We start from the raw sequence: 27518 nt of genomic DNA, 5'->3' as shown, positions 1-27518 counted from the left end.
ATGGCTACCTAAGAAGAGAGAGAGGGGAGAAGCTTCCGAGAAGGAGGAGGATATTGCTCTAAGAGTAGCAATCTAGGGACAGACAAGAAAGCACACTTAAAAGATAGAATGGTCCTGAACTCTCTGACCAATCTAACAGTCTTCAGGGTCTTCTTCTCTTTGTACACCAGACATTGTCTATTCCAACACTTTCTTCCCATTCTTCCATTCATATCCTGCATGACTCCACAAAATAGCAATAGATTCAAGGCTGACTTAAAAAAAAAACTCCTAGTTTGCATTTACTTGTAGTCCATCAGGCTGATATCTGTTGGATCTGTCCATGTGCAGGCTAACAATGGACAACTTTGGAACCTGAGAACTCTCCTCTTCCATGTTGTAGCTTTGCCAGTGTTCTCCAGCTGCAGCAGTGGGTTGCAACCCAACCTTTGGATGGGTTGCAAGTCGAGCTGGGAACTCCCTGGAATTTGGGGGTTGTACATGTGGAGGGGGAAACGTGCCTGGCTTGGGTTACCTGTAACTAGCTCTTGTGGTCTGCTGTCCTGATCCTGGCTTTGACCTGGGTAATCTCATAACTCTAACTCTACTGCTTCCTTCTCTTATAAATCCGATATCCTATTACTTCCTCAAACATCTTGCGGCTCGCTGGATCTCAGGGCCAGTGATTGCTGAAGACCAGCTCTCTGCAGCAATTCCTTTAAGAAAAGCAGCCTCGTGTGCTCGCGTTAGGTGAGCCTGGATTCCCCGTTGACAGTCTACTTTTGACAGTTTATGTGGGAGACAGTCCAGTGGGAAATGGTTTGAGACAATGATTTCTGGCTCTTGATCATTGCAGCATAATAAAAACAGGGACGTTCATCTCTAAAGCTGGAAGTATGTCTAAAGAGCTAGATATTATTTCTGGCTTTGGGAATAAACTGTTTGCAAACTGAACATCTAGAGAGCATCCTGCTATTCTGCCAAGCACGGCAGAGCCCATGAATGGTCATCTGATTGTGCCAATTTGTCTCACATTGCACCATCAATGGAAATAAAGATGCAGCTGAAAGAAGAAAGTATTTTCTCCTTTGAGAAATGAAAGAACTGAAGGATAAAGCATGGCCCATCTCCTCATATGACCCCCGAAGAAGCAAAAACGTGGAAGGGTGGGAAGCATCTCATGCTCCAGTCTTCCAGAATTTTCTGCAACCAGCCCACACATAGGATGGTACAGACACCACGAAGATGAACATTTCCCCAGCTCTGCTTCAGACAGAGTGAGGGAATACATAAATGGATACAAAGATAACACAAAAAGCAGACTATAAGCAAAGTAAATCAAATCATACATATTTAAAAGCCTTTGGGATAATCTTTCAGCTTTATATAGACTTTTGCCAGAACACAAAGAAAATTTCAGAAGGCGACTCAGGTCACCTTGCTGGATTCGACTTTACCAAACTTAGACTCAATTGCAGTACTGACTCCTCTGGCACTGGGGGTGGTGAAGGAGGAATGCAATGTCGAGCTGCAGCCGGTTTATGGTCATCCATCATGGTGTTTTCGTGGCAAGAGGCATTCAGAGGTGGCTTGCCAATGCCTGCCTCTCATAACGACCCTGACCTTCCAAGGCAATATCCCAGGCATGTACTAAACATGGGTGGCCCAGCTTAACTTTCAAGATCAGGGCAGCCTAGGGGTAGTCAACCTGTGGTCCTCCAGATGTTCACGGACTACAATTCCCATGAGCCCCTGCCAGAAAACGCTGGCAGGGGCTCATGGGAATTGTAGTCCATGAACATCTGGAGGACCACAGGTTGACTACCCCCAGGCACTACAGATTCTAAATCAGCATAGCAAACATGGTGCCTCCCTTGGTGGGGCTGCCATGATTGGTAGCTTGCTTTGGTTGCTTAATCTGGCCTCCTGCGTAAAAACATTACAGATCAGATCTCTTCAGGCGGGTCGCCCAGCTGGTCTGAAGCAGCAGACAAAGTTTGAGTCCAGTGGCACCCTTTAAGACCAACAAGAGTTTTATTCAAGGCGTAAGCTTTCCCGCGCATGCACACTTCATCAGATGCAGCGAAACAGCATTTCTTCAACTGTTGCATAAGGCATATGGTTGAGGCCAGCGCCAGCACTGGATGCCGTCTGTCATTAGTCCTCCCTACACATTACCCCCTCCATCAGAACCTATGAGACCCCAGGGTCATGGGGAGCTTTGGGGGGGGGGAGCCATTGTTTAACCTGTCTGGTATTTTAGGCAAGTTGTAATTGGGTTTTATATGATTTTTTAAATACTTTGTATACTTTTTAATGATGTTGGCTGCCCAGAGACCTTGGTAGGAGAGCCGTGGTCTAAAAATCTTACAAATAAATAAAATAAACATAAATAAGCCATGGCATGTCTGGCATTCAGGGAGGCCTTCTGGCCCCAGGTGTCACCGTGTTGTTTCCCTAGGTCTTTGTCGCTGCCTTGAGAAGAGGCCTGCACCAAGCAGCCTCCCCGACGGTTCTAGCACCTAGAGGGAGGGGAGGAGAAGGAGAGGGCCACTCTGCGGAATTTGTTCGGGAGGGGATTGACGAGGCCCAGGTTGGGCAAACCCTCCCTCTCCGGGCGCGCCCCCCTTGACTGGGGCGGCGGCGGTCGCCAGGGTCCTCCCCGCCCCGTCGGGCCTCTTTGTTGGCAGGCGTTCCCGGCGGCCCCTCCGCTCGCCCGGCACACCTGCGCGGCGCTGGGTGGGTGGCCTGGGAGGCCCCTCCGCGGCGTCGCGCTCCCTAATCCGCGCAGCCGTCGGGGCGGGCCTGAGAGCCGGGGAGAATCCGGCCGGGCGACCCCTCGCCTGCCCCCGCCAGACAGGAAAGCGGGCCGCTGGGGGTCCCTGGGCCGGCCGGAATGGAACGGGCGAAGAATGGCCGGGGAGGGGCCGCGCAAAGCCGCCGGGACACAAAGGCCGGCCGGCCCGCCCCCTCCAGCACCTTTGAAGCCTGCAAAGCTCTGCGGCCTGAAAGGAGGGCGGCCGGGCCTGAGGACGCGCGAAGCTGCGGCAGCCGGCGAAGGCGAGAGCGCCGTCCGGGCCCGGTGCTAATTCCCCGCCGACGGCACACCTGGGAGCGGCCATTGTCCGCGGCAATTGCTGGGTGTCCCGTTTCCCTCCCGCCTTAAAGCTTCACTGAACTCAAACTGTTATAATTTCCCCCCGCCCCGCCCCAGCCGCGTTGTTTTTGTGTCGCTTTGTGAATGGCTTTTGGAGGCCGGTTACAGGATTAAAATTCTTGCTCGTCCGTATTGTGAGCTGGAAAAAAGCAATTAGAGGGGAGATTTGATGGGGGGTGGGGAAACGGCTCAGTGACTTCGTAATGTCTGAGGGGCTGATCTGCCCTTTAAAAAACAAAAAACCATTCAGGAGGACCAAGACAGATATGCGTGTGCTTGCAGGTATGTGCACACTTAACTCCCAGTTTCTTATTTTCACAGCTATTTTCTGATCTGAGCAACAGGTTGTCACTGTAAACATAACCTAAGGAAATTGTACCAACAAAGTGTTCAAAATTGTACTTAAAAAGAAGCACCATATTTTAAGTTTGCTGTAGGCATATGCATACCTATGGGTTTCACAGCAGCAGGGTGATGGGATCCGACCTTTTTTGTAATTTTTCTTGCAATAGGCTAAAATGGCTGTCCCTCTGGAAGTTGGTCAGACGTAGCCATATTGAGCCAAAGAAAAAAACAGAAAAAACCAAGTAATACCTTTTATTAGGACAAACCCAATCGACACAAGGCTGTGCAAGCTTTCCAAGTTCTCCAGAACTCTTCATTAAACTGGACTTTAAACAAAAGAGAGGGGGAACAAAAATAATCTTTCAGACAGTGGTTTGTCTTGTACACTGTAGGATATCTGTGGGATGCTTTGCGGATTGCAGTGGGCACAGGTGTGGCCATCTGGTATCAGACTGTGCTCTTAACATGCTAGAAATAAAAAATTGTTACCTAATGAAATTTGTACTTTAGGTCATTATCAATACAAGGGTTCTCCCGTCTCTGATAATTCAGCTGCTTAACATTTCCCGGAAAATTTGTCCCATGAAGAATTCTTGGCATCTCAGCATTCCCTCCATCAACCTCAGCTGGGCCAGTGAAGGATACAGCAACTTCTGTCTCTAGTCCTTTGGGACCAATAAGACAGCTACAGTCTGCTGAAGTCAGGTGGATGACCCAGTTTGCTTCTGCCAGGAGGTTTCTGACCTCAATTACAGCTCACTGGAAAGAGAGGGACCACCGTGGCTGATATAAATGACAGGGGACCCCCCCCTCCCAAGAGGTAGACCAAGTCCTTTTTCATACGACTAGTCTGGTGCCTCATTGCAAGGAAGGGACAAGAACACAGTCAGTTGCAAGTAATGATTGGTCACACTGAACCGATCCATTCACAGCAACTAGCTAAGAGGAATGTAACACCTTGTATGTCTTGTTTTCTTCCTGCCCAAGCTAAATAAAAAACACACTGAAAGAAAGGGGCAGATGGCGCAATGCATGTGGAACTATTCTGGCAATTTGTCCAAATAATACCCCCTTTCCACATTATTCTAGCATTAGCCCGCATACAATTCACTTTGATGCCTTCTGTAAGTAATATCACCTTCATCTTTAAAAAGGTAAAGGTATTCCCTGTGCAAGCACCGAGTCATGTCTGACCCTTGGGGTGACGCCCTCTAGCGTTTTCATGGCAGACTCAACATGGGGTGGTTTGCCAGTGCCTTTCCCAGTCATTACCCTTTACCCCCCAGCAAGCTGGATAGGGCACCACAAAAGATTATCAGAAAATATGGGACACCTTCACAACCAGTGCTGTCCTCAATCACTAAGGTCCAGAGGCAGGATGGATAAAGGGTTGGATGCCTTCTAAAATTGTATGTACGAATGTGTGACTTCACCTGGGGAAATGCTGCTCCGGAGGAAACAGGACGGGGGACTAAAGGACTGCAGCAGCAAGATAACAATAAGGTCACCCATGGATCCTTTCCACAGGATCCAACCTCCAAAGCCCAGTGATGCTTCAGCATCTTAACAATATAGGAATTTCTGGGAAGAAAAAAAGTCTAATCCAGTGGGATATTTTCATGCAACTGAAACGCATGGAGGATGCCAGAATGGCAGTACATCCACGCAGGAGCATTTGGTCACTTGTACTACGCAAATGAATTCTCATTGACTGGAAGGACCACAGAGCAGAGGACTCTCGCTTCCAGCATGCAAAACCCTTATAAACTAGCATGCAAAGCCCTTATAAACTCCTCATCCATGCAATCGATCCCAGGTTGTGGCACACCTCAGGCTCTGGCTGAATGTGCTGAAAAGCCTGGACCCCCCCCCCCCACCTCTGAAACGGGAGGCCAACAGATGGGGACTGACTTCTTTTCCTCTTCTCTGGACAGTCCTCTTGCTACTTTCCAAGAGTTGCCAAACAATGAACCTTGCTGCTGGCACAGCCTCTGTGAGGCCCGGTGCTGCACCCTCCGTTTCCATCAGGCCTTTGATCTCAGCAAAACGCCAGCAGCTCTCAAAAGGTTAGCCGGCTAAGCTTTCCTCATTTCCGTGCTTTGAGGAGTTTTCCGGCAGGTAACACCCCACTAAGACCTAGTAAAAGGCTGCCAGATTCCAAAGACGGTGCCTCTTGCCCCAGCTATTGTGGGCTGGAGTTTGCAAATAAAAGGTGATTCAATAGAGGAAAGAGGGGCCCAGACTTTTGTCTGACAAGACCAGCACAATCAACGAGATTCACAGACATGGCCAACTGCTTTCTTTTGCCATGTAGACAGGGGGGCGGGTGGGGGTTTGACAGTTTTGTCTTCCAAATGTTTCTCAACCTTTGCATGAACCAAGTACTGGGGCTAAAAATTTACTAGGTTTCCAAAATGACCCAGGGCATATTCTGGCCACAGCATACAAACAAGCTACTTTCTTTCACTGAGAAGGGTTCTGATGCTGCATCCTGCCTCAGGTCCCTTTTGTAACTACGCATGATCAAGTGGAAGTCTTTCTGGGAACACTTTCTGCAAAATATGCCATCTGTCAAGGAGTTACGGGGCAGACATATAAGGTATCCCATTTTTATTTCTGGTTTTGGCTCTTCCCAGTCATGCAGCTCAAAAAGCTACTATTTTACCCATTAAAAAGATGGTCATCTTGAAGCAGTGAGTGGGTTTTCCTTGGAATGGTGGCTTGTTGGCAGCTCCCACAAGGTCTTAGATGAACACCATGTGGCACAATCCACAACATGAATGATATACATGCATGTTCTAGAAGATAAAGGAAGATTCGGTCCCAGTTATCTAATGCTATGATGCCCTCCCATAATGGTTAGATTGCTGCTGTACTATTTCCATGAGGCTGCTTTTGAAACCGGTTCACTGAATACTGAACCCTTGTCTATGCATTAAACCACTTTAGCCACCCTGCTGTCTTCTCAAACCATGCAGGGATCAGAATTGGGTGATGACATTCTTAACAAGGAACCCTTAGCACCTCACCAAACTTTGACAGCCAGGATTCTGAGAGAGCTATAGATGTCGAGCTAAGACCTGGCCAAGCCCTATGCCAACATATCCTTGTTCAAGTAGCTGACACATAGCATGGTCAGAACACAGTGAAAACTGGAGCATCAGGTCTCATGAACATGAAACTGGCATGGACGGCAGCCCAGGAAAACAAGATCCTGTCAAAACTGGAGACCCTGGAGAATTCCTACCACTTGGAACAGATGTCGCTGACCATGACAGAGCAATAGCCTGATTCAGCATAAGGCACTTTGCTGGGTTCAAGTTGGGGATACTAAAAAGTAAACCCTTCCCCAAATAAATGTTCAGTGAAATGTTAAGAAAAGTATTTAATTTTAACAAAATTCTAATGGTTAGGCCTAAAATAGCTGCAATTACCACTTAAAGAAAACAACTGTGCCGCAGAAGACACAATCCTAGGAATAGAAAATGAAGGAAATCTGGGCTCGCTCTTTACAAGATCAGAGATCTTGACGGGTAGCAAAAGACACTGTGGTGCTGAAAATGGAAAACCCACTCTTTCCACTCCTACAAATTCTTGGGAACATAATCTATTTCATGTGCAAGCTCCACTGAAACCTGAGGCTTGTATGAATAGGGCTTGCGCAGGCAAACCTGGCCAGACCGTTTCCACAATGGGTCAGTCTTCTGCTCTGCTACCCTTGAGTGACTTCCAAAATCTGTACACCTTGCCTTTAGATGGGGCTGCTTCTACCTATACCCTCAAGAAGTAGACACTGGAAATGTTAGAATTCTTCTGAATGCTTTGCTGCCCTTTAGTTTGTCAACAATCTGCAACCTGAAGCAGCTGCCTCAATGCAGAGCCACCTGCGATTCTGGCAGTCTTCTGAGAAGAACCAGACACAAGCCAGCACATCAACATCAAATAAATAACCCAAGCAGGCCATCACAACAGTCCAGCTACTATGAGAACAAGTGCTGAGGGCTTCCCTTTCAGAACAAGGGGATAAGCTTTTCCCACAGTGCCAGGATAACTTTTTAGGGAAGAAAAAGGGCAAATGTGATTCTCCACTGCTCCCGCCTTGAAACCTGGGCCAGAAGAGCCCCTCTTCTTTCTTCACTGAATCCTGCCTGCTCAGAAGAGATGGGACCTGTGTATCACTCACTGTGTAGCTACTACTCCACCGTCACTATCTGCTCTCCAAGGCTTTGGCAGCAGATTTCTTTCTACCCTTACAGTAGGGCTTATCTTCCCAAAGATGAGATCTACAGGCTGATGTCAGATGGATAACTGGCGTTCACTGCTGGGCCATTAGCATACAGTAAACAGTGGTAGCAGCCTCCTCTTTTTGTGAATGGCCACCAATAGTCTCCACCCCCACCTGTCCAAAGTCCAAAAGTCACAAACCTCCTGGATAGAGAAATGCTGTTTTGTCTGTACTAAGTATCCCAGACTCGATGTTCTTCTGCTCAGCTTGACATCTGTGTCCCTTTGTGCCAACTAGAACCAAAGTATAAAAGTGTTTAAAACGTGGAGGCAAGAGAAGTCAGTCAGTTGTGATGGGGAACCAGGTGTTTTGTACATGGCAGTGTAGTCTGATGTGCAGCCCCTGGCACTCAGCCACAGACCGAAAGCCCACATACAAATGGCAGGAGGGGCTAGCAAAGCCTTGTGCTGCCCTTCAAGCTTGAGTACGGGATCCGCGGGTGCGCTTTGTCCTGCGAGTTGGGGAGGAAGAACTCACAAACTCAAACTGCTTCTGGCGCTGGGGATTGTTGGGGAACGGCAACTGGCCTTGGTAGAGGCGCTTGATGAAGTGCGCCTCACGCTGGTTCTGACGGCTCCGGGAGGCCTTGCGGGGCCGGCCCTTGCGCGTGAAGGCCATGCACCAGCCCTCGTGACGGGCGTTCTGGAAGGCGGTGTAGTTGTTCTCCAGAACAATCTCAGTGAAGACGCAGTCCTTGCTCTCACCGTTCATCTAGGGGGGTGGAAAAAGGAGACGTGATATCGTTGCAGGCTGGGCTTCAGAAGACGGTTGATGCTGCGTTACCAAAGAAAGCAATTTTGAGGGCGTGCATTGGAGCAGAACTGGGAACCACCTTCACTGTGGTCCCTTCTGTTGCTGCCCTGGCAAGGATACACTACAGACTGAAGAGTAATTCTTTTTCTCACGGCAATTTTCAGCACTCTCAAACTGCATCCCAGGATGCTCTGAACAATGAGAAAGAGGCAAGGGGACACTCAGACATGTGGAATGGTCCCATTTTGCAGCGTGCAGCAATGACCCTATGCACTGCCCTACACCATTCTCATGGGCATGCCTATGGCAAGTACCCAAGAGTACAGTGTAGCTCTGCACTATATCTTATTAATCTTTGGAGCTAAGCCCAATTCAAATGCCCTATGCATGGAATAGTTATTTCCATTGTAAAAAATCAATTCCGAAACCAACTCTGTCCCAGCCTCATCTGAACTCCCCGTCTCTTCTTAACATCCTTGCTACTGCTATGTAACGTTTTTCTTACTTTTGTCTTGTGGACAAATTTTTCCTTAATTGTTTAGCTGCTAAGAAAATGGGTGCACTTGGAATGGCAATGAAGGCTGCCAGTTGGCAACAGAATTGGGTTTGGGGTTGTAACTTACCATTCTAAGCTGCACTGCCCAGCCAAACAGCTTACTCAGATTACACAAACCTTGCCCATGAACCCCCATTCCCTAGTAGTGTATTCATACGCAGCAGTGCCAAAAAGACATATCCGTGGATGTGGTGTTGCTGGATATAATTTTCTCTGTGTTGTGTGAGGTCCCTCAACATTTCTTCATCGATGCCATGGGAGTGGCAACCATTGCTTTTATGAGAGCCAAAGACTGAGTTCGGCATGCTAAGTCATAGTTGAACTTCTCAAAGCATCACTTACATATACGCTGCATGCAAAATTGGTAATAGTTAGGGATACCATGTTCCAAGTAGTAGCTTATCGACCAAAAATGCCAGCTGTGGAACTGTGAGTTAAGGTCACAATAACTTATTACAGTAGCAAGGAAAGAGAATGGATGCGAGATGTTTGTGACTTCTAATAATGAGCTTGCATTTACTAGATGGAGTTTGTGTTATGCTTCCTTCAAGACCTCCAGAACTCCACCATGGATTAGCCTGTCAATTAATCAGAATACAGATGGTTAAACAAAAATGACTGAATCAGTCCACAGCTGCAGAAACAGAGACATTCGTGGTGTGAGAGGGGGGTGGTATTGCATCGCTCACTTTGCCAATGAGCTTTCCTTTCTTGTTCATGCAGATGTATGTCTCACTCTCAGCTCCTTTGATGCGCACTCGACTCCCAAAGGTGTCTGTTTCAACAATCAGCTTTGCTGCAAGCAGAACAAGCAAGAGAAATTAAGTCACTTTGTACACTGGCCCTGAAATTAAGCGGTCTGAGAATGCGCTAGGGGAGCACCAACCAGCAGCTTAGACAGCTGCTCTCCTGTAATACTGCAGCCAACCTAGCCTCCTAAATGCAGAATGGGAAACTGTCAGGATGGGTAGGGCACTCTTCTCTTTAAGGCAGTCTGCAGGTGTAAGAAGAAGGATGAAGCAATGCCAGCACACTGGCTGCCTTCTATGAAAGCTGAAAGGAAGCAGCTGAGATGGTGAGTAGGTATGCCGGGGAAGTGGGAAAGCTGGTATGTTGTCAGGGAGAGGTGCATGTCAGCGGAGCTTAGGACGCTGTTGGCCTAGAGACCTTGGTTGAGGGCAGGCAGAGAGGGAGAAGCACATCCTGGCAGGAATATATGCAGAATAATTTTTCAAAACCAATTTTCACAGCACAAAGAGCAATTGCTTCTTCACAGGCATTCCAAAGAGCTTTCTGAGCAATACTGACTGACTGGGGAGCAATACTAAGAGGATATTAGATACAGGGCTGACAAGAGGTTGAAACCATAATGGCACATCTCATACCATACCAAAATTGGACTCGGGACCCAGGAGATCCATGTGCTGCTGCCCTATGGTGGGGTGGCTCATTACTCCCAGGTAGGCTACTGTCTGGAAGGACTATAAAGACTCTACGTGAGCCAAAAAAGGAGCTCTATATGGTTCTCGCATCACAGCTACCTATGGATCAAGAATGCATTGTTTTCAGAGCAAATTGCACCCTTTGGAACAGAGCTGCCTACCAACTTGGCCACCCTTAATGGTAGCTTAAATTCACTACTCAAGGTGGCTACCATGCCTTACCTCCAGACCTGTTTCCAACACTCACATACTTTTCCATCCACGTTGCAGAGGAAATGGAGTCTCCTCCAAAGTCACGTGAAAGTCCTCTTGGCTAAGAAACCTTATGTGACTCCATGTGCACTTTTCCAATACGAAGACCCACATTTCCCCAAAGAGATATTTTTTAGGCTCTCAGAAAGTCCCTCCAAAGGTGTACTCAGGTGTTGCCACCAGCTCCTTACCGAACTTGTTGCCATCTTCAGCAGTGGCAATGATCCGTTTGCCGTTCACCTGGACATGCTTCCCACTGGTCCGGCTGTACAGCTGGTACTCCCTGATCTGCCTCCGACTCAGCTGGTCTGTCATGGCGCCCTGGTCCCTCACGTACTGGTTAAAATTAGGAGACGATTGATTCTCCCCCTTTGTTTACAAAGGGAAAAATAAAATCAATTTGCTTTGGACAGCCCTACAGACATGGCCAGGAGGTGGGACTGGGAGCCAACCATGGCAAACAGGCAGGCATCCCGCCCAAGCAGGAGACCTCATGGGCACAGATTTGCAACACAATTGTCAGATCACATAAATATACCAAGTTGCATTATAATAAGGCAGCCCACTACTCCAGCTGTACACAGGAACTGGGAGAAGCTCTGCACGGAAGCAGTTTTTTCTAAACCTGTTGCCTGGAGATAGTTTCTTCACTGGAGAGGCCAAAGACAATCTGGGACCTTCTACATGCTCTTCCACCCCACCACCAATTAATTAGCCTTTAACAAACTAGTAATGACATGCTGCTACATATGAGCAGTAAATTGGCGACATTCCCTTGCTGATAGTAATTGTGAGAATGTCTTTATGAGAACAATCAGAACCTGATTGAAAGCCAACTTGGTGTAGTGGTTAGGAGTGCAGACTACTAATCTGGCGAGCTGGGTTTGATTCCCCGCTCCCCCACATGTAGCCAGCTGGGTGACGTTGGGCTCGCAAAGTCTGATAAAGCTGTTCTGAGTAGTAATATCAGGACTCTTAGCCTCACCTACCTCACAGGGTGTCTGTTGTGAGGAGAGGAAAGAGAAGGCAAATGTAAGACACTTTGAGACTCCTTTGGGTAGAGAAAAGTAGCATATAAGAACTAACTCTTCTGAACAGGACAAGAACATCACAGCATGTGAGTCAGGCAATTCAAATGGCGCAACCTTTCCCATCAATGAAAACAGGAAAGTTCTCCTAGTGTTACCCTCCAAAGAAAAGAACTGGAGCTACTTCAGATAACAATGGTAATTTGGAGCTGTCTATATTAAAAGGGGTGTATCAGTACTTAGGTCAGCATCCTAGGCACTCTTACTGCAGTGGCTTACTTTAACATGAATGTAGAGCTAGGTCCACAGCATTGCAGTCCAATGGCAACTATAAACCACAAAGTGGCACCAGCAATAATGGCTACCACATTTTGGTTTTCTCATTTACAAAGAATAGTTAATGTAGGGGAACTCTGAACAATCCACCAAGTGCATCCCGGAGTGGTACAGCCCAAACTATCACTGCCTCATTTTGTTACAAACACAGACCAGGCTTGAGTGAATGACCTTTGCCACATCTTGAGAATGTTTAGTTTTATGTAGTTATGAAAAAAGGCTGCCTGTCCTGGACCTCTCAGAACTCAACTTCACTGGGTATCCCTCCCCCATTCAAGTATCATCAGAAATGGAGAAAAAAAATGTAGTTAATCTTGTCATACTGTTCATAATTTTGTAACTGTCAATCATGTCTCTCTGCCATCATCCTCTTTCTAGTCCAAAAGCCTTACAGAGATGAAGTGGACCGGTCCCTTGCACTATTTCCTAGCACTATGATACTACTTTTCAGGTGGAATGGGCACACTGGCACACAGTACTTCAAATGCAGCCACATCCTTGACACGGTCTGCTTCACAAGTGTGATCAACCTATCAGAATCTGCTTCACATAAACATGACAGCACTCAAGAAGCAGGTTCCCATCACTTTCTGGTCAAACACTTTGTGAAAAGACACCATGGCAGCAGTTGCAAGAGAGTTTCAGCATTCTGTCTGGTCACTGACCTTGGGATTTCATGTCCTGAGACCTAAAGCAGAGCTGCAGAGTCATAGGGATGATCACATGTAGCGCTGAAATGAAATTTCACAGACATTCAAAAACTGGCTAAACTTATAAAACCTCAAATTTGGAATTTTTCAAATTTTGTCTGTAAAAATTTGACTTAAGGTGAAGCAATTAAACTTTAAGGCAAGGGTAGTCAAACTGCGGCCCTCCAGATGTCTATGGACTACAATCCCCAGGAGCCCCTGCCAGGAAACACTGGCAAGGGCTCATGGGAATTGTAGTCCACGGAAATCTGGTGGGCTGCAGTTTGACTACCCCTGCTTTAAGGGATATGAGGGCAATCTGGCTGCCACATCTGTCACCCTATTGATTGCCAGGGTTGGTTCAGCTGATCTGGCTCGCTAGGTGGGTGTCCTCTACTTCCCTCACCACTCCATGCACACCTCTCTCAAAGCTGCGCGACTGGTGGAAGAGGATGACCATCCCAGATAGCAGACGTGTACCGTTTGTCAGTCAAGGGCATATGATAGCTGTGCTCCCCTGCTAGAACCTCCAAACTAAGGGCATACGATAGCTTTGCTCCCCTGCTAGAACCTCCAAACTAAAGAGCATTTTTTTTCAAAACATTAACATTATGGATCAACTTGCCCAACTCAACTCAAGTCCTGCCATAGCATCCTAGTCTCCTATCAGTTCTATAACTATCCCTGGCATGCTATTTCATCAATTCTTCCTTTTTTTGCTATATTACTCTCAAAGAAAGGATCATCTTTAATGCAAGTCTGCTCCACAGCCTCAGACCAATGCTTCTTCTATTCTTGACATATACAGCAAAAAAAATTGTCTCTACAAAGGAAACTAGCAGGCTACAAAACGCCAGTCTGCAAACCGCTACAAACTTCCACACTGGTGTAACCTGGAGATGTAACTCTGCAGCCAATCACATCTCCTAAGTACTATATATACTGCAAACCAAAACACACTATCACAGATGAGATAAAGCTATATTTCTGGTCTCATGTCATGCACAATTAGAAAAACGTAAACTGTACTGCACAAAAAGGGAGCACATTGTACAAACGGCTACAGATGAAAACGGAAAATGTTGGAGGGTATTGCTCTCTCTGCTCAGAGTCCTTTCAGAAATTCCACTGCATGACACCAACGCTCATCTGGATTCTCCACTTCTCCAACAGGGAAGCCGGAGCAATGAATTCTACACAGGTAATCAAGGGAGGAGGAATCCTCTGCCTCAAACTCTGATAGCTGCAAGGTCTTTGCACCCAGGCTGCATGCACCTAATATGTACTAAACACATAAAGCTGCCTTATACCGAATCAAGCCATCAGAGTCATTACTGTCTACTAAAACTGGCAGTGGCTCTCCAGAGTCTTGGGTAGAGGCCTTTCATTTCACCTACCACCTGATCCTTACTGGAAATACCTGGGACCTTCTGCCTGCCAAGGAGATGCTTCACCATTGAGCCACTAGCCATGCTTTTGCATGGCTCTTGCACCACTAGGAACTGCTTCACAGCTGGCCTTGAGGGAGTAGCTCTACCTGGGTTTCTGCTGCCAAAGCAGCATTCAAGGGACAGGAGCCTTGCTACTTCAAGGGGGAACAAGAGCCAAAAGCGAGTTGAGCATGGCTGAAAGACAAGGAAGGGAGGCTGCCCATCTTGAGTAACAGGAAGAAGGCAAGATGAAAGACTGGCAGCTCCAGGAACAGGCAGCTGAGTACCGCTCTTTATCAACCCAAGAGGGAGGTGGAGCCAGGGCCGGATTGGGCCCAGGAAAGGAGAGTGAGGCCCAAGGTCAGGGAGGAAACAGACTGCGCACACATGATCCAGGATGAAGGGCAAGGGAGTCAGTCAAGGGAAGGGCCAGGGTATTGTGACTCCTCCTCTTCCAATTCTGAGGCTTGCTGGGAAGCCCACCTCACCCTAACCTGGATGGTAGAGCACGGCCATGCTGGGGTGAGCGTCACAGGCAGACACTACATGAGTTAAAATTCCCCTTATATTACACTCCACACTGGTGTTATGATAAACCATGCACACTACAAGACAGAGAACACAGTTTGCTGGGATGAAAAGCAACAGGCAGCAGTCATGTGTTATAGCTGCAGCAAAGGAGAGGCTGCTAAGCAAAAGGACTGGATTCTAGATAGTTAATAGCCACAAGCAGGCATTCCCAGTTATTGGCGATGACAGTGCAGAGCCTTGGCAGTGCGTGGGCCATCTCCCAGGACTATTTTGCAGCTAGCCAAGTGTAATAATTCTAAGGACTCTAAGCATGCTAAAGCCTGCACCATTCCTCTATTGCAGGGATTCTCACTCAGGGGCTCGGGAGCCACACGTGCCTTTGTGATATGTCACCTGTGGCTGTTCTGAGCACTGTCCCCCAATGGGCCTAGTTTCACAGAAGTGTGCAAGACTCTTCTCTGTTGCAGTTCAAGTTGGCAAACGTTTCTCACTGTAAAACAGCTGCGGCCAGAAGAACAGGCAAGCAACAGGCCTCCCTGAGGTATAGGTCTAATGACAGAGAGGGAAATGAACGTGGCTGTTTTGACTGATGGTAACTGTGGATTTGGTTTTCCATGAGCTATGGAGTGAATACCACTGATCTATGGGGGGATATAAAGAAAGAGAAAACATATTCACTCTTTCTCATAATATCAGAATTCTGCGTCACCCTAATCAAGTGGATGGGCAACAGATTCAGGATGGACAGAGGAAGTACTTTTTATTCAATGAGTCATTAAATGGTGGCATTGACTGCCAGTGGGCGTAGTGATGGCCACAAGCATAGGCAGCATTAAAAGGTTAGGCAGACTCAGTGTCTAAAGCCATGATGACTAAAGAAAACATCCATATCCATATACAGTGGAAACAAGCCAATGATAAGAGGCAACATGAGAGAAAGGCCTTGGCCTCTACACCCAGACTACTGGGCTAGACAGGCTACCGTCTGATCCAGCTGGGTACTTCTTTTGTTCAAAGAAGAAAGCATATTTAAGACAACTGCAAGACTGGCTTTGGCCTTACTGATCCCTGGTTCAACAGAATTAGCCCCACGGGAACAAGTCCATACATAGTTTTATTTTATGTTGGCATCCTTGAGGGAAGCAATTCTTTTCCAAGTCACAACAGAATAGCTTGAGCAGCATTTGAGCCTCACATACACGTTTTGTCAAAGACTGTGCTCCCCCAACATCACTTGGAAGGTGACATTCACAAGCAATTTATCCTGCTTCTAACTTTGCAAGGTAATACCTCTGCATCATTGCCTTAAAACTGGTCCATTTCAAATAAATGATCTTTGCTTGCTCACTTAAAATCAAATTCTAAAAACAAAATTTGAAAAGGAGAAAAGCAACAGGTCTAAGCAAAATTTCATTTCAGCCCTTAAACAGACTCCAGCAGAACAATGGCTTCCCTCAAGCATGTTAGCTTGGCTATTCCATGCTCTATAGGCTTGAGACACAGAGAGTGCTCCAATGCTAAGCAAAGGTTTTCCAGCTGGGGAGGGGGTGGATCACTGTGGGTGGCAAACCAAACAATGCAGAAAAGGCATGTGTGTCTGTGTCTTGTTTTGTATGCAGGCAGACACCTTTCTTGGTCTTGGTGCAAATTCCTGCACAAAGCAATCGTATACATGCTCCAGTTGTCTGGGGTGCAGAGAGCTTCCTCTGCCATACTGTCTTTAGCTGTAGCATGGAAGTTCAATTCTGCACAGATTTGCAGGATTCCTGATTTACCCAGAGCAAAACTCTTCAACACTCCTTGGAAGCAAACACTTATGGGTAAATGCTTCTGTACTCCACTTGCCTCAAGCTACTGCATTATGACCAATGCAGCTTGCGAACACTCTTCCATAATGGCACAAAAACTACAAAAGCAGCACCACCGACAGGAATGGCTTAAGAATACTGGCGCTGCAAGCAGAAAAGTGAACTTGCGATAAACATAAGGCTCAGTCTAGAGGGGAAGTTTCTTATGCAAGAACATGATGGAAGAGATTCCCCCCCCCCATCATGCTCTGAACCTGTCTCTTCAACTGCATTCACAAACTTGTGTCTGTGGTCACTCCACTGTGCTTTGTGCAAGAGCCATCTCTGGGGATTGATCTCCCTCTTAGTGCTTTCTGGAAAGCACTCACTTCATTCATGATCTCAGGTCCAGCCCTACATTTCCCTATTCAACTCTGCAACATTGTTGACAAGCATCCACTTGTCCCAGCACACACAGAGAAAATATTTCTCCCCGAACTCTTCCTAACAAAGAGGATGAGGGGTCTAGCCAAGAAAGGGGCAGTATTCTTTCTCTGTGGTCTTTCCAGACCGCCAGCATGTCGGCAGGGGAAGAACGGCTGCTCAGTGGTCCCAGAGACAGCTGCCCATCACGCAGCAGCTCAAGCATGGCTCAAGCCTTTGCCAGGTTGCCCACCATCAATGTGGAGGGAACGGTCCACAGCTTCTCTGGAGAAAGGCGGCAAGGGGAGCAGGCCGTGATGCCATTGTGCTCCTTCCAACTTCACTCTAGACTGCATTGCAGATCCTTTTGTGTCTGCCAGGGACTTTTGAAGGGTTTGCTTTTGAATGGTTTGTGTGCATGTGTGGGGTGGGGGTTGTCGTTGTCAGAGGTTGTTTCCATTTTACTTTCAAAGTAAAAAAACATTTACCTTAGAAGGGTCCCTCATACTTGTGAAAAAAACAGTTGCATCTCCTTGCTGCTGAAGTTAGCTTTCCTTTTTCTTTTAAATGCTAGTGGATAGAAGTGAATTTTATAATGCCCTCTTTCAACAGCATGGTAGCTAGAAGAGGCATCTTTAAATGTCAGGGAGAAGGTGGAGAGGACTAAAGATTTAGCTCTCTTTTTTTAGGCTAGGTAACACTCCCAGAAGGGAAGTAGGGACATGAATTACTGTTTGAAGGCTAATGCAAGCAAGGCAACATATGGGCCCCAATCCTGGACACATTCCATATTGAAATCATAAGCTGGCTGCTTATGACATGTTTTGCGCATCTGAACCATGTCAATTACATGCAATTAATATTTACCATTAACAATATTACAAAGAACCTTTGTCATATTGTTCATTATATGGGCCATTCTGCAAATCCATGTAACTTCACACATCTATACCTGTATGGTGCTCAGCACTCTTATACACATGTAAAGCAAAATCAAAGCCTTCAGTATAGTTATTTTTTGAACATTAAATAAATAATGTAGTGTTAACATTTTCCCCTTCTGAAAGTTCAAGCATGCCACTAGTAAATTGTACAGAAATATTACCTGGCTGAAGCCTGACAGCTCCTACATCAGTGTGGCACAGCATGAACTTACATTAGTTTAAAGTAGCAAGCAGTAAGCAGAGTAATTGTGCTACCCAGAGGGGCTGATCCATAAGGACTGAATCAGGGCTATTTATCAGATTATTACCACTGCCTTACTTTTTCACATAACAGACAACTGCAAAACAGGAGCCACCTCCCGTCAGATTTTTTTTCAAACAATACACAAACACGGAAAATGCCTTTCATTTCACCAGCTTTAGGTGAAAAACGTGGTGGACAACCACTGCTTTACAATGCAATCCTGAACTGAGTCAAACTCTTCTAAATCCATTGAAGATAATGGAGATGGAAGGATGTAATGTCACTTAGGACTGCATTGTTAGCATGCAGTTTCCATAGCACAGTGATTTTTAGTTCACACACTAACTACACAACTGACACCTTATATGCCCATTTGCAAAGAGTAGCAACCCTCAAAAATGTAACCATCTATCAACATTATTAACAACAGCATATGATTAACATACCTGGGTTTGACAGGAAAGAATTAGCAGCTGGAAACATCTGCATGTGGAAATAAAAGAAAAAACACACAGAGGTTTTGGGTTGGAAAAATGCTTCTTTCTGATGAACCAAATATAACTGAATAATGGCAAAAATAACAACTGAGCCTCTTTGCAAAAGACTGGCACATGCCTATCTGAGTGGCAGGCAGGGGCAACGCTTACATGGAAAACATTTGAAGGCTTAAAGGCAGCATGCTGGAAGGTACCGCTTGTCAACAAGGAAAGATGAGAAATTCATGAAAGCACTCAGCTTTTTTTCAGTCGTCTCACTTGCAGGGTGATGAGCTTGTATGCCTGCTCATTTCCAAGGCAATAGCTCTGTCCCAGCAAACAGCTTTAAAAAGATGCCTAAAACCCCCCACACTTCTTGGATAGCCCAGGTATGATTTATAAAGGTCCTGAAACAAAACCAAGAGCACAGCTTAGATGAGATCCAGCCTGTTTTCCTTCCCTTTTCATCTCCTTGCTGCACTGGAGGATTTGTCTTCAGAAACTCTGTCACCTCTCGCCCCCACCTCCATGCAAAAACATGATCCTTTCCTCTCTCTTTAGTTTTCTTCTGTAGCCTGGCAGCAGCTCCCTCCACCACAGCAGGAGGCTTCAGGGCACCAGGAATACTCAAAAATAGCCAGGATCCCACAAGCCAAAGAGACAGCCACAGCTGGCAGAACGTGGCCAAGGTCAGCCTTGCAGGACTCAATGCTTGGAGGGGCAGAACCTTCTTTACTGCTTCCCTACAAGCCATTCAGCAGCTGGAGGAAAAAAAAGAAAAGAGGCACCTCCACCTAACAGGGAAGGGGGAGGGATGGAGGGAGGGAATATAGACAGACTTGGGAGAGGTGGCTGCAGGACTTCCCCATGTGTGTATCCTCATCACCTATGCAGAGAACAGGCAGGGCTGGCTTTACACGTGGTGCTGGTGACCTGTGGAGTTTTGTTATTGTGCAGTGTGTGGGTCAAGTGCTTTTGGGTCAAGCCAACGTCTCCTTTAAACCAAAACCAAGAAGAGAAGGTGCTACAACCAGAGCAGAGGGGCACAGCCATGACTGAGGGGCACTCATCCAGGGCTACCTGGTGGCTTCGATCTCGCCCCTCACTGCACCAAAATCTCACTTCCAGGAGGGATGCCAGCCTCCAGGTGGGACCTGGGGACCCCCGGGGATTATTGCTCATCTCCAGGCGGCAGAGATCAATGCTCCTGGAGAAAACTTGGAAGGTGGCCTCCATCGCATGACACTCCACTGAGGTCCCTCCCTGCAAGTCTCCAGGCGCTTGCAAGCCGTTTTGAGACTCCTTCTGGTAGACAAAAGCGGCATGTAAGAACCAACGCCCAGATACCCGGTCGATGGCCGAGGAGGAGAGACGGCTCCCCAGCCGTTCCCTCAGCGCCCCTGCCAGCCTGTTAGGCGTCGAAGGGTAGGCAGGCAGGCCGCCCGCTCTCCCTCTCGCCAGGCCCCTCACAGGCCTCGCCTGTCTGTCCCCCTCAGACCGACGGGCCGGCAGGGTCTCTGGAGGGCCCCTCCGCCCAGCCCCCGCGGGACTCTTTCCCGCCGCCATGGTTCCAGCGACACCCCCCCCCCCCAAAGCCGCCAGCCACGTGCCGGCCGCGCGGCCTCCATTTTCCAGCCCCGCCCACCAACGGGACGAGCGGGGGAAGGAGCGGTCGCCTCAGCAGCGCATGCGCACGGAGAGCGCCGGAAGCCACAGGGCAGCATGGCGGCATACGCGGGAGGTGGGCTGAGCGCCGTGGTGAGTGGCCCCGAGTGCCCCCCCCCCGGGCCCCCTCTCTCCTTTTTCCTTCCCTCCCTCCCGGCTGCTCACGCTCGGATGGCTTCTGTCCCCCTTCTTGCAGGAGGTCCGGGAAGCCGCCGCGGCGCTCTCGTTGCCGGCCGAGGCCTTCGGGAACGATGTGAGTAGGGGGGCGGGCAGGGCGCGGGACGGGGCTCCGGGCGCGGAGGACAAGACTTGACGGGTCCCCCTGCGTGTCCTTGCAGCCCGCCGTGGAGATGCTGTGGGCCATGAAGGCGCACCAACACGCCGAGGTCTACGGTAACGTAAGTAGTCGCCGCCGGCGGAGGAAAGGGGGGGGGTCCCTATGGAGGTTCTGTCCCTTCGCGGGCGAGTCATGGGCCCGACCGCATTAGGGCCCCATCCTGAAAGCAGGCAAATGCTCAAATGGTTTAGAACCCCCCCCTTTATTTCTCCTGTGCCTACAATTTTCTCCTGACATGGATTATCGTGGGGAGCTCCTTTAGTCTGCAAAGGGTCGAAGTTCCTGGCCATTCCCTTCGTGCCCATGTTGGTGTGGGCGCACAAAACTCACAACTGCAAATTTTCTGAACAAGAACCCACACTTGGCGTAGTTTATACAATAGGTGCCTCTTGGATCAAGAGTATCCAAGGAGAGCTCCTTCACTTAGCTATCATCTGTGGCAATAGTGCAACCTTGGTTCTTTTAATAGGATTGGTTTAACTTAAAAGTTTCTTTTTGATGGAATGCTGGGGATGGCCTTTTTGTACAACATCCTATTAGACTTGGTTGACTGTAGACAATTCACAAACTGACTTTCCTCCATCATGGGGTAGCTGGTATGTTATTTTACAGGCTTCATTTTATCTTTTACCTGTCTGGTATATGTGTTCTGCTATAGCTCATTTCTGCAGTTGATCCCAAGTTCCTGAAACTTACCAAAGCTGATGACCAAATTTACACAGAATTCAGGAAGAGCTTTAAAGACCTTAAAATCGATGTCCTTGATCCTGAGGATCTTAAATCTGAACCTGCCAAAGAGGTGGGTGCTGGCGGAGGTAGGAAGTGTGTTGCTGAGAAATTCTCCCTTAGATCTGAAAGCTAATCCCTGCTCCTTTGTTCAGAAATGGCGCCCCTTCTGCTTACAGTTTGATGGGGTAGTTGAAGACTTTAACTATGGCACTCTCCTACGACTGGACTGCAGCAAAGGTTACACGGAAGAGAACACTCTACTAGGTAAGAAGTTACTGCTGCAGAAGTCTTTATTCACTGTACTTGATGTGATGGGGGGGGAGGAGGAAAAGTGAAGGGTGCCTACAACAGGTTTCTGTAATGCAGAACCTGGACTCAGATCAGCAGTCCGATGAATTCATTCTTGGTTTGCTGCTCTTCTTCAAAGGCGTGACGACACTGTCCATGTTTAGAGTGTGAATGTGTGGGGGAGGCCACAGTGCAAGGGGATTTTATTCGTTGGAACCTGGAATGAGAACCAAACTCCTACTTGTCCTAAGAAAACTTTTCTTTTCAGCCACCAGGATCCAGTTCTTCGCCATCGAAATAGCCCGGAACCGAGAGGGCTGCAACAGTGTTGTTTACAACAGGGCCAAGGAAGCTAGTTCATCCCAAGAACAAGTTAGCTCTGGGTGAGACCTTCAGACATGAGACACAGGCCAATAAATAAACTCAAAGGGGTCGTGGTTTTGTTTCAGTTGAGCAAAGTGACTATTCCTGCAACTGATGCTGAACTAATCTTAAGATGCCAAAATGAACTAAGTCTCGGCACTGCTGGGGATGGGCTGAAAGGAAACGCAGCTGATTCTTCTGGAGTCTGGGGAAAAAATCAACACTAAACATCCTGAATGAAAGTCAGAAGCAAGCATGCTCTAGCTGGGGTGGATCCCATATCCTTTCAGAGATAAACGAGTGTAGTTAAATGGCAGAGCGGTCTTCTTAATAGCTGGGCACTCATCAGCCACTGATACAAGGGCATTGAGGTCTAACAAAACCACCATACTATATATGGTTCCCAAAACTACAGAGGTGTGGCTACCACTACATGTAATGCCGTGCTAGCCATGCAGTACAGAAGGAATGAACACTGGCTCACAGGATACAGTAAGATCTGTTTCTAAGTAGACAGGCATGGGATCAGGACACAAGCACAGTTCGGGGAGCCTCATTTCTGAATATGAGCAAAACTCATTCTAAAGATTAATATAGGGTTAAAGCAGAATACTCATCTGTGTCGGCTTACTGAGTTGAACTCCGGGCCAAGTGTTATATAATGTTGGAATACAGGTCAAATTCTTATTGTCATGCAGCTGAATAAATGTGTATTAAAAGTACAGACTGCTTATGATAAAATATGAATTGTAGCATTGCCAGAAATTTTCTGCAGATGTCTGGGGGGGGGGCGGGGGGAAGCAGCATTCCTGTTTTGTCCTGTAAGTATTGGCCTCAAGAAAGTTATACTCCCTGCCCTGCCTCAAGATGGAAGTCTCCATGCTTGTTCTTAAGTTTTCATAACTGCCTGGTAGCAGCTTAAGTTTGGACAATTAACTACTACAAGATCTGTACCTTACTATATTAAGCATCCTCCTTTGTGATTCATATTCTGTTCTATGAAAGGGAGGGGGGACATCTGCAGTACTAAAATATAAAACAAAGATGCAGAACGCCCCACTCAGGTTGCATTGTTCTTTTACATCAAATTACGTGCATAGAAAGACTGGGAGGCAGCTATTCTTTGAACACCTAAAATGTATTTTTCAGAGCTTTCGCTCGAGTGCTGCACCTAAATGAGCGGGACTGAATGACCATCCACAGTACAACTGAGATTGCAGTGGGCTTGCCGGCAGGTAGTCACTGTGTGTGCAGCCATAGCTGCCTCTCTAGGTCATGGCCCTGGTGCCATGAGTTCATATCGCACAAGCATGGCTCCACACAGCTCAGTAGAAACCACTGAAGTTTATTTGCAGCCACAATGCTTACACTGTATGCAGCAAACACCCTTACAAGTCATCCAGCAATCTGCTCACGCAAAAAGGACCCAACACACAATCGCCAGAGGAAAGAACAAAAAATAAAATTGAGGTGGTGCTATCTGGAAAGAGAAACCAGACAGAAGGTTAAGAGCTGGGCTAGGGGGCGCACAGAACTAGCAGCAAGAAGAGTGGGAAAAGTACAAGGCAGACAGGTTCCCCCCTCCCCCAATCATTTCCTCTAAGAAAATTTAAATATCCAAAACATTGATGATGAAGTTGCAGTACTGGGGGAAAAAAAAAGTGGGCTTATCTTAAGGGGTTTTGTTACACATCATGCTAGGCTGACTTTGTTAGTAAGAATCCTCCCTCGGAACAGCCTACATCAAGCCCCACTGTTCTCAATGTAGACACTCACACGTGATCAGTATAGATAGTGCACAGAGAGCCTCCGAAGAAATTCATGACTGGGGATGCAAGACAAGCAGTTCCATTGGGGCGGAGAGAAACTAGCTCAGCCCCTAGCCAGCTCCCCACACATTTCCCAGCTGCTGAGAAAAAGGAGTTTCACATGGACTGAAAGGAGAAAGGCTGGTGCAATGGGCTAAGGAAGAGGCTGAGACATACCAGCTCAGCCGCCCTGTGGCTGGAGAGGCAGGAGTAGCGTGGTTGTTTTTTTTTTGGGGGGGGGGAGGGAACACACTCTTAGGAGTAGCACAGAACATGGCATGGCTTTGAGTTCCTAACAACATGGGGGGAGAGAGTAAGGACAAGTGGATGAATGTTAAAGGGATGTATAAGAAAAATATACATTTGGAATTTTACACTTTGCCTCTCTACACTTGTCACTAAATAGAACTCTGCCCTTTCATACCCCCGTCCAGTAACACTGCAGGCGACCAAGAGACACAGCTTCCTCACTCACACACAACCCTCACTTCAGCATTGGTGCACTAAACTCTGTAAAAATTTCAATCACACTTTTTTTTTTAAACTGTCAATATAAACCTTGTTCAAAATGTTATGAAAAAATGTACATGTTTATACAAGGCAGGCTGCGGCAGGACGCTGGGATTCCTCTCCGACATTCACACGGGGAGATGCCAATCTCCCATCTCTCCTCCCCAAGGAAACACGAGCCCCCATTGCCCTGGTGAACTTTTTACACCCCCTCCTCCTGCAGCCTAGCCTCAGGGACCAGCAGGGATCAGAAATGCCCTTTTGTCTTTCCATCGGAAAAGTTAACCTCCCTGGCCCATGCCAAAGAGAGCCTTCTCACGAGACGTCAGCTCATCATGTCGTTGCTGTTTACCCCATAGGTGGAGTTCTTCATAGAGTCATTTACCTCCCGACGGAATGCAGACAAGTTCTGCGTAAACCTGCCAAGGAGTCAAGCCAAAACTGTGTTAGGAAGACCCAGTGTACACAAGAAACCACCCCATAATCACAGATTGCAGGTAGTTGTGATGGTTCAAAGGAAACACTGAAAGCCATGTAATGCCTTTCTGTAAACAAAGCAGTGTGGACAACTTATATTTTTGAACACAGCTTCGTGTTATTTTGGTTGCTTTTTGTTCTTGGATTCATAACCAGTCTAGTCTGTCCAAGGTGGACAACAAGGAACTGTTCTACTTTGTATAAGGAAAACCCCTGGTACACAAACTGACAGGACTGATCTTGCAATGTCATAAGTTGCCCTTGGAATTACTTGAAAGAGGTCTGGATTGTTCTCTGGGTTTTTAGACCTGCAGTTTTGCTGTGAAGTTTGATCTGGGAGTTTCTCTGTTTTCATTTATGACAGCAACATTCACATTTCTAGCCCTTATGACTGAGAAGTAAAATTTTGAAAACAGATCTTTTACTGATCACAAAATTGTGGTTTTGGTTACTATTCCCTGATGTTTCTGGCCCTGCCCCAAACTAATGTTACCTGCTATCCCATTTCATCTTATTTCTACCTTGGTGTTATTTCTGAAATACTCTCGGTTCTTTGTAAATCTGAATTTTGTACATATTATCATGCTAACTATAACCAGTTGGTAAATCAAATAATTAATGATTCTCTTGCTTCAAAGAGTATCCATAAATTAGGGGCTCATGCTGGAATTAGGAGCCTTTTTGCACAAGGTTGTGGGTTCAAGACTGCCTCTGACCCATGAGGGAGAGTGGCTACCAATCAGAATACGAAGCACTGAGACAAATTAGTACAAGGTGGCTTCCAATGATACCTGTCAAATTGTTCTTGCTTGTCTTTTTGGAATGGGGTTTTTCTACCATCTCACTAGGCAGTTTCTCCCACTGCTGAACTGCTATAAATTCTTCTGCTCAGGGCACTGCCTGCTAGCAGGTGTTTGTCTATTTCAGTGAAATGAGTGTGTGGGGCAAAACCAGAAATGATACTTTAAATACTGTGTGCAAACATTTGTAAGGTGGAGTACATGGAGACTCCTTACTCCATCCTCAAATAAGATTTTGGAACATGGCAAATCCTTGTCAAGGAAATTCTATGCAGGTCACAATCTCAAATGATTTCTAAGCAGAGCTACTTCTATGAGAGAGGCTCTGGAAGAACAGACCCTCCCAAGTCGCTATGGCTCCTGCAAAACATTTTGGGGAGATGCTTCATCTTGTGCTTTGCAGTGGTGCAGGCTGCTCTGAGGCACATAGGAGATACTGACCTATCACGATTCTTGGTGAGCAAATTGCGTTCAATACCCTCCATGAGGTTCTCAAAGCAGAGATGCATGGCTTGCTGTTTCTCAGGAGGCTGGCTGTTTACGATACTGTTCCGTAGGTCTGAAAAATACTGAAAAACAAAATGGTTGGAGTGGGGAAGAGATAGGCATATGCAGTTAGCCTTCAAAGAACTGAGTGCTGAAAGGAAATGTCACCTCCAGAATGGGCATAGCTACAGCTTACATCCTAAGTCTGTAGCAGAGGTGATTCTCTGATATGTAGCATGTATCTGGCATCAGCTCATTGAGACATAATGGTCTTGGCTGAATGGAAGCTCCTGGCATAAGGGGCACACATTCTGCAGAGCAGCATCACCTCTATCACAGACAAGGTGAATGAAAGCAAGGCTTTGTAGCCAAGTCCAAGTCAGAAAAGTACAGGAAAGCAGGGGGAAGATCTACCTTTTCATTGAGCAGTATCAAACCAAGCAGAGGACGAGACATGGACCACTGGTTCCTGCAGTCCTCAAAAATGATGATATTCAACACAGTTGACAGCATCTGGAAGGCACAAACAAGATCAAGTCAGTTGCTGTATCACAGCTCATTTATAGGGAAAAATTCTGTTTCATGAAGAAAAAGCTTCCGATCGCCAGGAGCATTCATTCTTAGCGACCGGTGGTTGTGGAGGTGATGTGCATGTGTACTAAGCAAGCCTGAATCCTGAGACACTTAAGTGTTCTCCTTGGTGTTCTTATGATTAATTCCTTACACAGGATGGCCTATATACTGCACGGTAATTACAATACTGTCCACGTTCAAGCATGCATTGAACAAGCAAGAGGAAAAACAACACAAGTAGGTAGCTACGTGTATGAAGGGTGGGTAGTAATCTGCATTGTGTGAGGTTCTTGGGCAGAGTTCCTGCTCCTAGTAAGACTGATCTGCTAAGGCCTTGGACAGCCATATGGCCAGAAGTCAGTCCTATGTGGGTTCCCTAAAAATCATCATTCTTTGGCAGGCACTACTACTTGCCTGGCCCTTACCTGCTGGATCATCTCTGGATGCTGCTGCATAATGTGCAGAAACCGATCACTCTCCTGGGTTAGTGGTGCAGTCCTCTTCTTAGTGCTGCGAGAGAGCTGCTTGAAGAGATAGGTGACAATGTGGTCCAAGCAGGAGCAGCAGCCTGTGCAAACCATGGTGTCTACAAAGACAGGAAAGAATTGAATAACTTCAGCATTTCAGGGGACTGGGAATGCTTAGGACTCACCACATCCAGCTGGGCCCTTGCTAAAAGATGAAGCGAAGGCAGCCTAATACCTCACTGCAACATCATCTGAGGTATACACCAGAACACTGCTGCAATCCATTACAGTGCACACCCACCTCCTATCACAAGTGAGATCCTTTGAATTCTGAGGTGGGTTTTCTGATTTGAAGAAG

The 27518-nt window shown here is 47.1% G+C and overlaps 3 protein-coding genes across 13 annotated transcripts in view; 1 reads left to right on the top strand and 2 right to left on the bottom strand.

The window, feature by feature from the left end:
• Positions 1-3718: 3718 nt before the first annotated feature.
• FGF17 (fibroblast growth factor 17) lies at positions 3719-20504 on the bottom strand. 8 transcript variants are annotated; one of them, XM_077306025.1, is made up of 6 exons: positions 20488-20504; positions 18628-18664; positions 12799-12864; positions 10961-11105; positions 9765-9871; positions 3719-8477 (listed from the first exon to the last, which is right to left on the bottom strand). In XM_077306025.1, exons 4-6 carry the CDS (start codon positions 11082-11084, stop codon positions 8181-8183), a joined length of 528 nt encoding a protein of 175 aa, XP_077162140.1. In that variant the 5' UTR covers positions 11085-11105; positions 12799-12864; positions 18628-18664; positions 20488-20504; the 3' UTR covers positions 3719-8180. The 8 variants fall into 8 exon arrangements, with proteins under 8 accessions (XP_077162140.1, XP_077162136.1, XP_077162137.1 ...); XM_077306021.1 differs by lacking the exon at positions 20488-20504 and adding an exon at positions 18829-20170 and having other exon boundaries at positions 10961-11138; XM_077306022.1 differs by lacking the exon at positions 20488-20504 and adding an exon at positions 18829-20170.
• Positions 20306-25270, top strand: PBDC1 (polysaccharide biosynthesis domain containing 1). Of its 2 annotated transcripts, none has more exons than XM_077306027.1 (7): positions 20306-20415; positions 20519-20575; positions 20661-20720; positions 21318-21458; positions 21565-21652; positions 21945-22059; positions 24717-25270. In XM_077306027.1, the coding sequence occupies exons 1-7, from the start codon at positions 20380-20382 to the stop codon at positions 24730-24732; spliced, it is 513 nt and encodes a 170-aa protein (XP_077162142.1). In that variant the 5' UTR covers positions 20306-20379; the 3' UTR covers positions 24733-25270. The 2 variants fall into 2 exon arrangements, with proteins under 2 accessions (XP_077162142.1, XP_077162141.1); XM_077306026.1 differs by having other exon boundaries at positions 20310-20415; positions 21541-21652.
• The window catches only part of XPO7 (exportin 7), a 58208-nt gene continuing 54054 nt past the window's right edge, over positions 23365-27518 (bottom strand). For all 3 annotated transcript variants that reach the window (XM_077306014.1, XM_077306015.1, XM_077306016.1), the window contains 4 exons: positions 27119-27279; positions 26535-26633; positions 26076-26203; positions 23365-24776 (listed from right to left, as the gene is read on the bottom strand). In XM_077306014.1, coding sequence (XP_077162129.1) covers positions 24683-24776; positions 26076-26203; positions 26535-26633; positions 27119-27279 — 482 coding nt within the window. In that variant the 3' untranslated portion in view covers positions 23365-24682. The remainder of the gene's footprint in view (positions 24777-26075; positions 26204-26534; positions 26634-27118; positions 27280-27518) is intronic.

Source organism: Paroedura picta, chromosome 12 (assembly GCF_049243985.1).
Source record: "Paroedura picta isolate Pp20150507F chromosome 12, Ppicta_v3.0, whole genome shotgun sequence".
Classification (NCBI taxonomy): Eukaryota; Metazoa; Chordata; class Lepidosauria; order Squamata; family Gekkonidae; genus Paroedura; species Paroedura picta.
The sequence above is the reverse complement of the archived record's forward strand: the minus strand, read 5'-3'. Positions and strand labels throughout refer to the sequence as shown.

Coding starts and splice junctions, on each gene's coding strand:
- PBDC1 (XM_077306026.1), top strand. CDS start 20,380: ATGGCGGCATACGCGGGAGGTGGGCTGAGCGCCGTG. Junction 20,416..20,518: donor GAGGTGGGCTGAGCGCCGTG/GTGAGTGGCCCC, acceptor CCCTTCTTGCAG/GAGGTCCGGGAAGCCGCCGC. Junction 20,721..21,317: donor ACGCCGAGGTCTACGGTAAC/GTAAGTAGTCGC, acceptor GTTCTGCTATAG/CTCATTTCTGCAGTTGATCC.
- FGF17 (XM_077306017.1), bottom strand. CDS start 18,860: ATGCTGCCTTTAAGCCTTCAAATGTTTTCCAT. Junction 18,665..18,828: donor AGCCTTCAAATGTTTTCCAT/GTAAGCGTTGCC, acceptor TTCCACATGCAG/ATGTTTCCAGCTGCTAATTC. Junction 8,478..9,764: donor AAGGAAAGCTCATTGGCAAA/GTGAGCGATGCA, acceptor CCACCCCCCTAG/ATGAACGGTGAGAGCAAGGA.